The 13,500-nt window shown below is 35.2% G+C and overlaps 1 protein-coding gene across 8 annotated transcripts; it reads right to left on the bottom strand.

The window, feature by feature from the left end:
- Positions 1 to 1,449: 1,449 nt before the first annotated feature.
- On the bottom strand, positions 1,450 to 5,908 carry LOC118034170 (uncharacterized). 8 transcript variants are annotated; one of them, XM_035039390.2, is made up of 13 exons: positions 5,492 to 5,907; positions 5,245 to 5,331; positions 5,071 to 5,145; positions 4,644 to 4,745; positions 4,374 to 4,490; positions 3,786 to 4,041; positions 3,524 to 3,684; positions 3,074 to 3,435; positions 2,879 to 2,978; positions 2,678 to 2,737; positions 2,496 to 2,579; positions 2,290 to 2,406; positions 1,450 to 1,967 (listed from the first exon to the last, which is right to left on the bottom strand). In XM_035039390.2, exons 2-13 carry the CDS (start codon positions 5,302 to 5,304, stop codon positions 1,665 to 1,667), a joined length of 1,797 nt encoding a protein of 598 aa, XP_034895281.1. In that variant the 5' UTR covers positions 5,305 to 5,331; positions 5,492 to 5,907; the 3' UTR covers positions 1,450 to 1,664. The 8 variants fall into 8 exon arrangements, with proteins under 8 accessions (XP_034895281.1, XP_034895284.1, XP_034895282.1 ...); XM_035039393.2 differs by having other exon boundaries at positions 3,524 to 3,681; XM_035039391.2 differs by having other exon boundaries at positions 5,245 to 5,322.
- Between the last annotated feature and the right edge of the window lie 7,592 nt (positions 5,909 to 13,500).

Below are 13,500 nucleotides of genomic sequence, written 5' to 3'. Positions count from 1 at the left end.
AAAAATTATTAACTCATGTTAACCTATCAATCCAAATAAGAAACCCACCTAATCCGCTACCTTGACTTTGTCCAGGGCATGTGCTAGACCACGTTACCGAGAACTGCTTCCTTCATCACCATGAAAACATGAAAAATAAATGCAGGCTTTCTCTTAATTTCTCATTTGTTATCCATCCAGCTTCAGAAGCTGGTATCTTATCATCTGGGAAATCCAAGTTGGGGACCAACCTACAATCGAAGTTTAGTAAAGAAGGGCAGGAAGCCAGGAACGTTGTCTCTTCAGTCTGTCTTCCTCACCTAATCTTGTACAGTGAAATTCAACACCAGCTTTAATAGCTTGCCATCTAGAGACTGTACCGTACCTACCAAGAGACAATCTTGGGCAATGCCAGACGTGGCATAGGCCAGTGCCCTTTTCTAATTGAAGATAATAAGATATAGGTGTAATTGTACAGTACCAAGTACGAGAACCACCACCAGATACAGGCTTTTATCTTTTAGAAGGAATCAACTTTGAAAAAGCACTTTCTTCTACTGGGTGGCAGATTTAACCCCATATCATAAAGGAAATAAGCTTGGACCACCCACTCGCATTAATTTTTTTTTTTTATTCTGCATGGGACAGAATTTAGATTCCTTCAAGCCCCGGACCCCATGAAAAACAGGTATAGGCCCCAGTTCTAATTAGATGATTTTTTTGGGGATCAAGTTCTAGTTAGATCATGGGTTGATACTGCTGTCTGTATCTTCTTCGGTCGGCTTATTATAAATGGATTAATTGTCCCGAGTTTCTTAGTTCGTCAGGGAAGTATGAACATTATATAGCAGACAATTTTCTAGGAAGATGGTTAAAGATAGTTCCATCAAATGTTTAAGATAAAAAATCATCAGCAAGCTCATGGTGATCAAGCACTTCAACTGTTGCACGAGCCATTGATTGGTCTGCTAACTGGTCCTGAAAGCTGCCACACGAGTGTTGTGAGAATGGCACCAACATGAACCAAACCATTGATTAAAATAGCTGCCTCTGCAGGAAATCTGGCCCGCTTTCATTAGGACCACAAGCATTAGGTGACGAATCAGCATCGATACTTTTCTTTGAATGTCTTCAAATGGAATTATATTAACTGTTATGCATGCAGGCAGAGAGATTGTCTGCGCTGACCACACCTAATTTTCTCTAATGGGATTGTCATCTGCTTGGACGCTCGCATTTGTTTTCATTTTCAGTGCAGCTGGGAATTAGTTACACAGGAAGCAATCTCAAATCTCAGACCTCAGACCATTCATTCCTATGTTATACACTAGGCAATATTTTTCAGACCAATTAGGCATCCATGATTTTCTTACAAATGCCGAAATACAGGTCTTTTAGGCCTCGTATAGTTAGACATTTACTGAAGTGAGAGATGCCAAGACGGCAAGAAAGATGTATCAAGAAATCTCCTTATATAAAACCTTCCATCATTTTATTATGTATAACCCTTCCACAGGCATTCTCTCGGCAGGATATCTTAATGGAAGAGAGAAATTTTCTTACAGATGCTTACAATGAAACCGAATTACACATTAAACTTTGATATTAATTATATATCCTATAGCTATGTACAAAATGAGTCTCCCACATAATCATATAAGCAAAAATTGTAACGACACAAAATTTTATTTTGTGTACAAAAGGTACCTAAAACTGAACTCATATGGCATAACTTGGACAAAATGTGAATGAGGCTCATTTTTACCTTTCTCCAGGCAATTAATAGCTTCTTTCCCTAGTTCACTGGGTAACTGAAGGCAGATCCAATCAAGCAATGACTCCAAGTCCTTGGCAAAGTCAAGTAAATACCAATCCAATAACTTAGGGATGGCAAACTTGCTAGTTGTAATTCCAATTGCAGCTTGTAAATAATCTTTTTTTGCCTCTTCCAGTTCGTTTTCAACCTGAGCTGCGGTGTACACTCTCACCTTCATTTCAACAAGTCCACAGATCAGTATTTGATGGAACCTACTGTCCACTCTGGACCAGGCATTGATTGAAAATCTATCGAGATGAGAGCAAGAAACCAATGTTCTCGAGGTCTAAAGAGATTCCACGAATGGTAAATAGTTTGGAAATAAGCATAAGCACAAATGCAAAACACTTGAAGAAATGTTCTAGAGCTTATTAGACTTCGAGAACATAACAATAAGAAGCTGCATTGCACTTTGGACTGTTAATAAACATCACATGATCGCTATGTAAAAACTATCGAACGTGCAAACTTATCTGCGTTACGTAAAAACTTACAGCAGGGGAGGACCAGCTTCCACAGCAAAGGGCAAATGATACCAATGGTTCAGATAGCTCCAATCCAAATTTGTTCCTCGCTGACATCTCATCATTTTTTGCACCCTTGGAAATTGTCTGATCAAAAATCAGGAATAAATGCCAAGCGAGAAAGTCTTTAATTTTCTGAAAAAGCTTTCATGGAAGTTGAAAGGACCACCACTTACATATTTTGAGTAATAAGGCAGCCTAAGGATGAAATGTTCGATCGTTATTGCATTTAGCAAGTGTCCCCCGATATTTATTGTTGCCTAAGTAATAAGAAATAGGGCTAGAAAATTATCACCATTCATGGTTAAAGCAAGAAAAATTAGTATATCACAAAGAGAAGTTCCTGGATAGTCCATACCTTTCTCATCAGTTCAACAACCGTCTCAGGACTCTCAGGAATTCCGTGTTCTAGAAAAGCCTGATGCAATGTGACATGGTAAAAATTCTTTACGTTAATACCAATAGAAAAGAAAATCATGTTAAAATTCAGATCTACCAAAATAATTTGGAACTTGACACAAAGAAACTATTGACATTTTATAAAAGAGGAGTCGCTTACGTTCATCATGCAGGAATTGTAAATGTTTATCCAGAATGCAAGCTTCTTCTGATGAGTGAGGTTCTGCAAGTTGACGGAGGCAAGTTTCCCGAATAGAAGTCTGACAATTCAGAAAATATATTGAACATAAATCATACTAATGTTGTTAATATAATGAAAATATCAATCAAATCTCTTAGAGAAGAAAAAACTTACTCAAGCCTATGAAGTAGAAACAAAGAATTTGATGTTCGGTTGGGATTAATCGTCCCAGATTCTATTGAAAACAAACGCTTATATGGACCAATATCTCTCTTCCCAAACTCTGAACATATACCATAAGGATCCTGACATTCTGCTTCTTCCTCGTTTTCTTGAGAGACTAATGTTGACAAGAAAGATAAATTATCTGCAGTACGCCTATTCTTCATTGAGCTCATCCGTAAGAAAATACTTGACAAGCATTTCAAGATGTCCTCGGACAGCTTGTTTGGGCTGTCATCTCCTGATACCCCTTCGCTTGCAGTAACATGACTTCTTGCTTCTGCATTTTCTTGGTCTGGTACTCTGCATTCTAGCTGGACATTGATGCTATATGATTAATTTAGCCGTTAATAAAATTGATTCTTCTTAACGAAAATGTTCCTGTTATTACATTATTCAGACCTGTGACTTGTGAGAATCTAATTTCTTCTCTGCTGGTCTATTGTCCTCAGACGATCTTTTCACCATATTTCTGCTTGTCTGAGCTTTATGGATTGAGGATCCTTTGCTGTTCTTCCTAGAATTAGCAGTAGAGAATGCATTCTCTTTCCCTGTTCCATCTGCTAAAAGGACAATGAGGGCGAATTAAGGCGTGAAGATGGAAAATGCTCCCATGTGCATATACAATGTATCATATGCTGACTGTATCAAACATCCAGCTTACCAGAAAGGGATGGCAAATGCCTTGTCGTGGATGTCGCTGACTCATCCACATTCCGAGCTAAGGATTTCGACTGATCTGGCTTGGGGTTCTTATTTGGGTACAAGTGATATAAATCGGAAACACTTTCCACGTTCCTCTTGGAGCTTGACATGTAGACAGCCTCTTGGTACAAGTCTTGCCTAAAATGGACAACCTGTTCCTCAAGCCGAACCACCTCCTCTTCCAAAACAGCCACTTCTGCAAGCAGCTCCAACGTCTACAGAAACTAAAATCCAGAATCAAATTCACTGTGGTGATAATATGTTATGGTTAGGCAAGTATTCAAGTTTATTAGTTTTTCTCAAGTTCATTAGTTGAGCATTGATATATCATTTGAAATTGGGTCACTTGCTCTTTTTCTTCCCTCACATCTTTCCATTAAGTTCTTCCAAGTTTCTTATCCAGCTCCAAATCTCCAATTTCTATGCCTAAATCTATGTTCATACTTCATAGCAATACTATTTGTCTGTAGTCATGTTTCAACTATTGAACTTAAAACACCAAAGGGATTTGAATGGAAACCATATGAAGGGATGATGAATTACTAACAGTACGAGGAAGATACGGAGGAAGGCGAGGGAGAGCTCCCAACGGTCTGCTGAAAGCCCTCTCCAAAGCTCTGTGGATATTCTCTTGATGCCTAAGTTGCTTCTTTAGTTTATCAACCTGAATAATTGGGATTGCCAACACAATAATTAATCTAAGAAAAGGTGATTTTCAAGCAATGGCTCCATTGAAGACAGGACAACATCAATGGAAAAGGAAAAACACAAAATTGTTTGATCTATTTTGAAGTATAACAAGAAAACATGATCATACATCTTCTTGCAATGTTATTTTCCTCTCTCTACTCGAGGCCTGTCTTTTATTTGCTGCTTTTTTGGCAACATTTGGTTTGCTCCCCTGCATTCCAACCTTCTCCTTCAAGAAAATAGATTTAAATAGAAATTCCAGAACAATCAGATTCTCAAGTGATAAAAAGGCAAATAAACTATGCAGAGAAGAGTGAAGAAAAAGCAAAGAACATTAAGCAAAAGCTGGCTGGAACATGCCTTGAAAATCATCTGAAAAAAATAGTGGATGACAGAATGTTCAAAGAAGTTTCAATCACCGAAAAGAGTTTTGTGAAGGTAGAAGATTTACAGGCCTAATCAGAAATTCATACTCTAAAAAGATTAAGCAAGGCAGTATCTCTAGGATAGATTTGACTGAAAATCCTTTTCAGATTTTCATTAAATATGCGTACTTCATAAGTATTTCCTGAAGCTTTCAACTTCTGGATCCTCCCCAATGAAACTGCAGCCATATTTTCTGGCAAAAGCTATATTTGGAAAGATAAAGATAGGCCATAATCTACAGTACAAACCGTTTTTCAAAACAAATAATAAAATAAGCAGTTAAAGAGAGATTAAGTGCCTACTTTTTCATGCTTCATTGGAGCTTTCATGGAGTGGAGCCTAGTCCTCACCCTAGTATTCATCTGTACTCTTCTTTAAATCTACAAGTCCTTCATTAAAGAACCCAATTCAACAACTTCATTAAAAGGAACATCGCAGAACAGAACACGAAGAAGAAGAAGAAGAAGAAGAAGAGAGAAAACAGCGACCCCATCTCCTTATTGAATGAGCATTTAAAAAACAGAGGACCATCACCAGATTCATATATACCTTTACACAAAGTTCATTCCTTGAAAATACAAGGAACTTCAATGCCTTAAAAGTCAAGTATCACTTAAATCGCTGCGTTCCTCGATCACTGTGAGTTGAATTCACCACTACCCAGAATCCAGGCCGAGTTAAAAACCAGTGAATTGAACTCTCTAACTGTTTATATACACAGAAGAGTTTTTAACACATAGATATATAGATAAAGAGGGGGTGGAAACAGAGACAGCCAAAGATGAAGTGTTCAAGCTGCTGTCTCTTTTTGTGTGGTAAGTTGCTAACATTATTTAAAAGGAGACAGAGAGATGGGGTGGCTGTGTACGTAAATGTTTATGTGACCGTCTAAGGTGAAACGAGGTGGTTTGCTTTGCCAAAGGACTCCTCGAGCCAGTTTCTTGATTAAAAATTGAGTTTGATTTTCTATGTTATTACTAAAATTTATACATGTTAAGGACAAATGATTTGCCCATGATCCTTTACAAGATTTTGATCCTCACTTCAACCTGAATTAATTTAAAATAATATTATTTTAATTTTTTAAAAAATTAAACTTATTTGTTTTGAAAAAAAATAAATCAAATCTCATTTAAATTTTAACTCAGAAGAACTGTCATTTTAATCAAAAAACTTCTATGCTTTAATATGAGACTAGATTGAAATGGATAGATCACCGGACGGATTAACTATTGGGGCTCAAATTAGATTCATGGATCACCGGATTAACTGTCGGGCCTACGGGTTTACTCCGACCGATACTACTTCCTATCTGTAATCGGTAAAAAAAGAAAAGAAAAAAAAAAGAGCTTTACAAAAAGGCTATGGGCAAACTCCTAGAGCAAAGCACACATGCACTGCAGGCTCTGTCTGCGTCATCATGAAATAGCGTGAAGCCTCTCTCTTCCAACATTCTTTAGTTACTGACCTTTTCTAGTTCTATACCTAAGATGTCCCTGGACCATCTTGTTTATATTACCAAAATGTCCAGATTTCTTGATCGTGTTACGATCTGTAATGATGAGTTGACTCTGGAAGGAAAGGGAGTTGTTGGGATTGGCTAATTTTGGCAGCGAGTCCTGTTGTTAACTAAATTAGGGTTCTTGTGGCAGTTTTATTCAAGGCAAAGGCTGCATCAAGCACGTGTTTGCCAGCTAAACATTTTTTTGTTCTTCGAAATTTTTATTTGAGTAAGTTTTCGAGACCAGGTATCGGTCATTTGATATGTTTATTCCTCTTTAATTTTATCTTCTAATCATAATTATTAAATCCAATTTCAAAGTTAATTTATTGTGAGTTTTGGGTTGCAAGTTTAAGTTTAATAGGTAAATTAAGTTAAAGCTTTTTAAAAAAATTAAAATAATATTATTTAAAAAAATTAAAAAGGGTGAATGTTGCAATGATTTAAAAAAAAAAAACCCTAAAAAGGAGGTCTGATGAACTCAATCCACCATCTCATTGAGGTAGAAGGGAATAATGCATGTGGTAATAATATGAAATCATTTTTGTCCGAATTCAGAAGAATAAATTTCGGGTCCCTTCTTCGAAGGGTACCACTACCGGCTGTCATGCTGAACGTTTCCTCTGATAGAAATGCTTCAACTCTTTCCTTGTTTCAATCGCAGAATTATATGTATAAGTTCTCGTGATTTCGTCATTTCGTTTTCCTTTTTTGGTCCCATATAATCGTTGCCTTGCACAGCTCCTTCTTGCCTTGATGTGCTGGTGTACGCTACCCATTTATTTTACATTATCTAGTAATAATTTTAGATTAAATTCCACCATTCAAGAATATAATAAGATTAATCAATAATAACGAGGATTTTTGTTGGTAAGCATGCTTCTCAAGTACCTTACAACCTCTCTAACTTTCTTTTACGTTTATCTTTTCTATATTAAAATACTATCCGAACACAATCTTAGGCTCCGTTTGTTTGCAGGAAAGTGGTTTCCTTTTGGAAAGTGAATTCCGAGGAAAGTGAATTTCTGGAAAATGAATTCCGGGAAAGTATTTTCCGATGTTTGGTAGTGTTATGGAAAATAAACTGAAAAACACTTTCCAGTGTTTGGTTGTGTTATGGAAAATGAACTGGAAAATAATTTAATAATGAATTAAATTTTTTTTCAAGTTTATCTAATATATATAAAATATTTAATCACTTACAATTGTCATAACCCAATTTTGACCTTTTTTATTTTTATTATTTAAAAAAATGATGAAAAATAAAAATAAAAATAAAATAAATGAAGGATGAATTAAAATTTGGGTTAAGGGCAACATGATTGGAAGTTTAAAGATTTAATTAAGCTCTTGACTAGTTTAATTAATTAAATCAAGGGTTTAATTGGAGAATTGATTTAATTAAAATTTAGATTATTTTAATTAATAAAATCAAGAATTTAATTGAAGAATTAATGAATTTGAGGACTTAATTAAACTTTGATTTAATCAAAAACCCAGGACTTAAATAAAATAAACCAAGAGAACCGGCTTCGTCTTCATCTTTAGGAGCAGCAGACCACACCTTTGCATTTTAATTCACTGCTACAGTAGCAGTGAATTATAATTCGCTGCTACAGTAACAGTGACTGAAGCAGTGAATTATAATTCGCTACCTCTGCATTTTAATTAACTGCTATAGTAGCAGTGAATTATAATTCGCTGCTACAGTAGCAGTGAATTATAATTCACTTGCACGCCAAAGGAAAGTGTTTTCCTTTCTTTAACCGAAGGAAAACACTTTCCTTTCTCAAAGCAGTGATGTTATGTTGACTGGAATTAAGTTTCCGTTGACTTACTGTTTCAGCTTATTACCAAACATGGGAAAGTAAGGAAAACGAATTCCAGGAATTCGTTTTCCTTGAAACAAACAGAGCATTAATAATAACTACCGGCAAAAAGAAAAGAGTTAAAGGAATGGAATCATATAATACGAAGGAATTACCCCACCGTAGCGTGCACTCTCTGGCGTTCTCGTCAAGCTTTCACCCTATCCACCACTCAAATCCATCTCCATCGGTGCTCATGTGTACATGGGCCTTTAAATTGAAAGTGAATTAGACAGGCGATAGAGAGAGAGAGAGATTTCTGCAGTGCTGCAATATAATAATATCAATATTGTGAAAGAAAATGATACACACACATGCATGGAATGGGTGGGTGTCAAGGGAGAGAGGCCATCCTTCACTCATGATCATGAGAGGTTGATTTTTAAGCAATTAAAAAAAGAAAAGAAATGGACACACTACCCATGATCAAGTGCCAAGTGACTGAATACATTTTTAATAAATAATTCATGCCCGGCTGATCTTTATCATTCTTTTGGCTAGGAAGGTGGTTTAGTCCTTGGATAATTAGACTTAGCTTTCTGGCTATGGAACGAGACAACTCAACTCGGCTAGACTTGGACAGCGATGCCCAGCTATTAGGTGGCACAGCTGAAATGCTACTCCTGGCTCGTGTAATGGCGAGTTGCAATTGAGTTGTGAGCGGCAGGTAGGATTCCGAGATAGTGACTTAATTGCTTCATTAATTTAATACTAAAAACACAGCAGTTTTCTTGCGCCGTAAGGTAATGAAAGACGCCGGATAAATTATTTGGATCGGTTCATGTTCAGCTCTCACGACGTTGATAATTGAATAATCACCTGTCATGCCTTAATTATCAGCTTTGGTAGTTGGCATTGTGTTCATATTATAATTGTTAAACAAAGCGAGGCTCGACAAGTTTACCTGGAAAATTTCATGACTGTTAATTTAACCTGGTCAGGTTTATAATTCACCTCAATAAAATATCTATCTAATAAAATCTTATTAATTTGGTCAGGTTTTTTGTTGATTCTATAAAACTTGATTTAAACCTATATAACTTAGTCCATATCAAGAAAAAAGGCTGTTGTTTGAAGAGGTATTCAGGGGGTGTAGTGTGTAGTAAATATTATTTTTTAAAGTATTTTTTGTTTGAAAATATATTAAAATAATATTTTTAAAAAAAAAATTTACTTTTGACATCAATACATTAAAATAATTTAAAAATACTAAAAACAATTCATTCAAAATAAGAAAAATAAATTTTATTTTTAATGAAAGATATGCTGACTGCAACCTTTAAAAAAATCTTAATATAAACAGTTAACCAGATAACTCTTTAGTTGATTTGATAACCCATTATCTCAATAATTCAAATCCTTTTCAAATCAAATATAACTAGACGCTAGCTACATGAGTGAAAGCTCTAGATTTATGCTGAAAGATCTGTCAAATCCACTTTTTTTTTCCTTTCTTTCTTTTTTTTTTATCATTATTGATAAAAACTTTGGTAAAGGATCACGATTACAACAAGGAGACACTTCGCTGTATGATATAACGTATACGATAATGTCGACAAGCAGCAAAACTAGCAAGTATGGATACGTAACACATCCGTCGGTGACAAATTTTAGGATTTTTAATTAATTTGAACGAAAAGTTGATCCAAACCCATCTAATAGGAAAAGTTTTTATTGCTACTTTTTTTAAAAAATAAATGATTATTTTTTAAAAACAATAGATATGTTGCTGGTGTTTTGCCACCGGTGGGATGATAATTTTTTTTTATCTAAAACAAATAACAGGCATAGAAAAATTTAAGTCCAAAGTCATTGTTTAAAGTAATAATTTAAATAATATGACAAAAAAAAACACAACAACAATAAATAAATTAAACAAAAAAAACAATGAGAAAATGATAAAAAAAAAACCACATTTAAGCTTATCTGAATTATTAAATAACACGATGCTAACCTAATTGAAGAAAACCAAAACAAAACGAGTCGAAATTTAAAAAAAAAAACAACTTTAAAAAAAAAAGAAAAAACAAAGCAATTTCAGATGAACTTTCTAAACCTTATTTAATCTAAAAAACATACAACTTGTTAGATTATAGAATTGAGTTCAATTACAAAGTTTAAATGTCATCCAATGATGAAACCATTGAAAAAACTATCAATAAAAAACTTGTAACAGAACATTAGCAGTAAAAAAAAATGGGCTTACAATCTAACAAGAAAAAACCAAATAAAAATAAAATTTGAAAAAAATCAAAATTATCCCAAAAAAATTGAGAAAATGATTAGGACTAAATTTGACATCAATGGATGAAATTGAGAAAAACATCAATAAAAAAAACCATGAAAACTAAAAAAAATAGTAATTAAAAAAATTAGAACTAAATCCAACATAAAAATCAAATGAAATTAAATATTCAGGGATGAAATTGTAAAAACCAATCCATCAAGAAAATAATTTAAAAATAGCAACTAAAAGAAACATAACCAAATTTGACACAAAAATTAAATGAGAAAAATGACTACGGTGAAACTATATATATATATAAAAAATCAATCAAGAAAATAATTCAAAAAATAAATAAATAGCAAATCAAAGAATAAGCATTAAATTTGAAAATAAAATTTTAAAATCAAATAATGAGGGATGGAATAAAAAATAAAATCCAATTAAAAACAACCAATGTAAATAAAAAAAAAAATTGCAAAAGAAAGAAAAGAGATTGAATTGGAAAAAAAAAAATTGAAGGGCTAATTTGATTTTCTACATGGCCTACACACAAATCCAAGAAAAAAAAGAAGGGAAAGAAAGAGAAAAGAAAAGGTCATTTACGGCCAAACCACACCAAACCACCATACACTCGTCATCTAAAAAGTAAAAAAATGTTCAAATAAATTCAATGATGTGGTGGAAGCTCCAGTACAACCACCAAAGTAAGGCGCACGCACCGTCAAAAGTCGGCAGTAACATTGATCTTTGGCTTTTTGTTAATAATATGGTGGAGACACTAATCTTGCACGATCAAGACCTCTTCTACATCTTTATAAATGAGAATGCGTAATCTATAGGAGATTCTGTTTTCATCGCTATTTATGAAATGGAAGAAAAAAAAGATTCTTGGATGCTCCAGGCCGGACATGGAGACAAAATTTCCTACAAATTCAATTATCACAGCGAGCTAATTTATCAGAAGATGAGATGTCAACGTCGAAAGCAAATTTATAACTTTCTTGAATTTGATATAAATCTATGTAGGTTACTTGAATGGGTTTACATCATGTTGTCTCGATATTTTTCTTGAATAACCTCACAATCTCAACAGTGTAATGTAACAACGAGTAAATTTCTGGACAAAATAAGCAAGAACTAATCTATAATATGAGCATTTGTGACCAGCTGAAAGGCTCTGTTGCAACAAAGAGATGGACAAGTCATGAGTTGCCATCCAGCAAATTAAGCTGTAATAAGTTCTGGGGTTGATTGTTTAATTAATTTGAAGAAAAAAAACTATGCACATGATCAACCAATTAATTAGCCGATGGAAGCAGGGAGTGTACGTAGCTGTGTGATGACAGTATTTTTACCGGAGAATATGATTCTTCACTCGTATTGACTTTGTGCACTGTTGCTATCTTGACAGCCATGCTATGCTGGTAGCTAGTACCAGGTTGTAGGAGACTGTTTGTCGATTTCAGCCCTCATGGCTTGACCTGAGGAGAAATGCAGCCACTCTTAGACGCGTGTGTCTGCCACCAGGACAGCCATTTTTTCATTACAGAACAAGACATTCGGTCCTACCTCAAGGACCAGCATTTTAATCATGCACGAGTTAATTTCTGGATTGTTAACTTATTAGACTTTCATAGCTAAGAGTGTACTGATGAGTAGAGACGGTGGTATGGGCACTTTTTGAAGAATCGATTGCTGAAGGACTGTGTGTGAAAGAGAGAAAAGAGTGTAGGTGGATCCATGGACCATGCTCGCCCCCGGAGGAGAAATCTTGGCAGGTCTATCATCTATGCAGGGAGACCAATGGAATCATGATGGGGCATAAGTAAATGATTCTCATCGAGAAACCAATTTCATATAAAGAGGTAAAAAGGGTGGTTCCCGTTTCCTCCGCTGACTGGTGTGCTCTCGGAGGAGAAGGGCTGTGGTGCTTTCCACAAGGGCATACCCCACGAGTCAATTGTTGATTTCTTTTGCATAAAGACACCTATCCATCCATGTCTTCTCCTAAAAAGTGCACGAATTATGTGGCTTTGAAGCTTTTCAGAGTGGGGGGCTTTTGATGATGAATTGAAGTTGATCGTCATGCCACCAAAATGATTGTACTGCCTCTCTCTTTAGGCTTATCTTTTGCAGCCACATAAGCTTCCTGATCTCGAGCTATTCACCGAATGTTATTTTTCAAGATCTAGCCTTTCTGGTTTTGTTTATTCATGGAGACTCTCTTTTGTTCCTTTTTCACCCCCCCCTGATTTGATGATATTAATTGTAATATACAGTGACAAACCATCCTGTATAATTTAACTAGGTAAGAACTAGTGGACTGCTAACAGGCATGCACTGTGGCTGACGCAGCGAAACGTATAAAAAGAACAACGTCTTTTTATTGTAATGTGTTCGAGTCCACGAACGATAATTGATACTCGAATCCACGAGTAACAAGTTTATTTCTGAAGAAGAATTATTATTGATTAAATCAAAAAGTGTCTTGTGGAGGGTGGTGGCAGCTTGTATTTATAAGTTTGCCATCATCCTTAATCCTTCTCAAATACAACTTACGTAATTAAATAGGAAAGCTAAAAGGGGTAACAGGAAAATCCCCTATCAAAGAGGACTCGTAGTCCACGTCCTAGACAATGCAGAAATAAAGGGGCATTAAAGCCAATCTAAGAATATAAATTAAATAGGGAAAACTAAGAATATAAATTTAATAAGAAGAGTGCTGCTGGTACTTCGTGCATGGTAGTAATTGCAGTAGTCTTGCAATTCAATTCAAGGCAACCTCTTCTTATGCATCCTCTGCATCCTGGAGCTGTGTTGTGGCATTGACAGGCTGTTCTGCATCAGTCTCCTCTGCTTGAAAAGAACTCGTCCTCGAGTGGGTTAGATTGGAGGGTGACTCGTCGGGTGGATGATATTCGAATATGTCAGCAACATTGAATGTAGGAGAGATTGCCATTTC

This window comes from Populus alba, chromosome 14 (assembly GCF_005239225.2).
Source record: "Populus alba chromosome 14, ASM523922v2, whole genome shotgun sequence".
Classification (NCBI taxonomy): domain Eukaryota; kingdom Viridiplantae; phylum Streptophyta; class Magnoliopsida; order Malpighiales; family Salicaceae; genus Populus; species Populus alba.
This window is presented reverse-complemented; position numbering and strand designations above follow the sequence as displayed.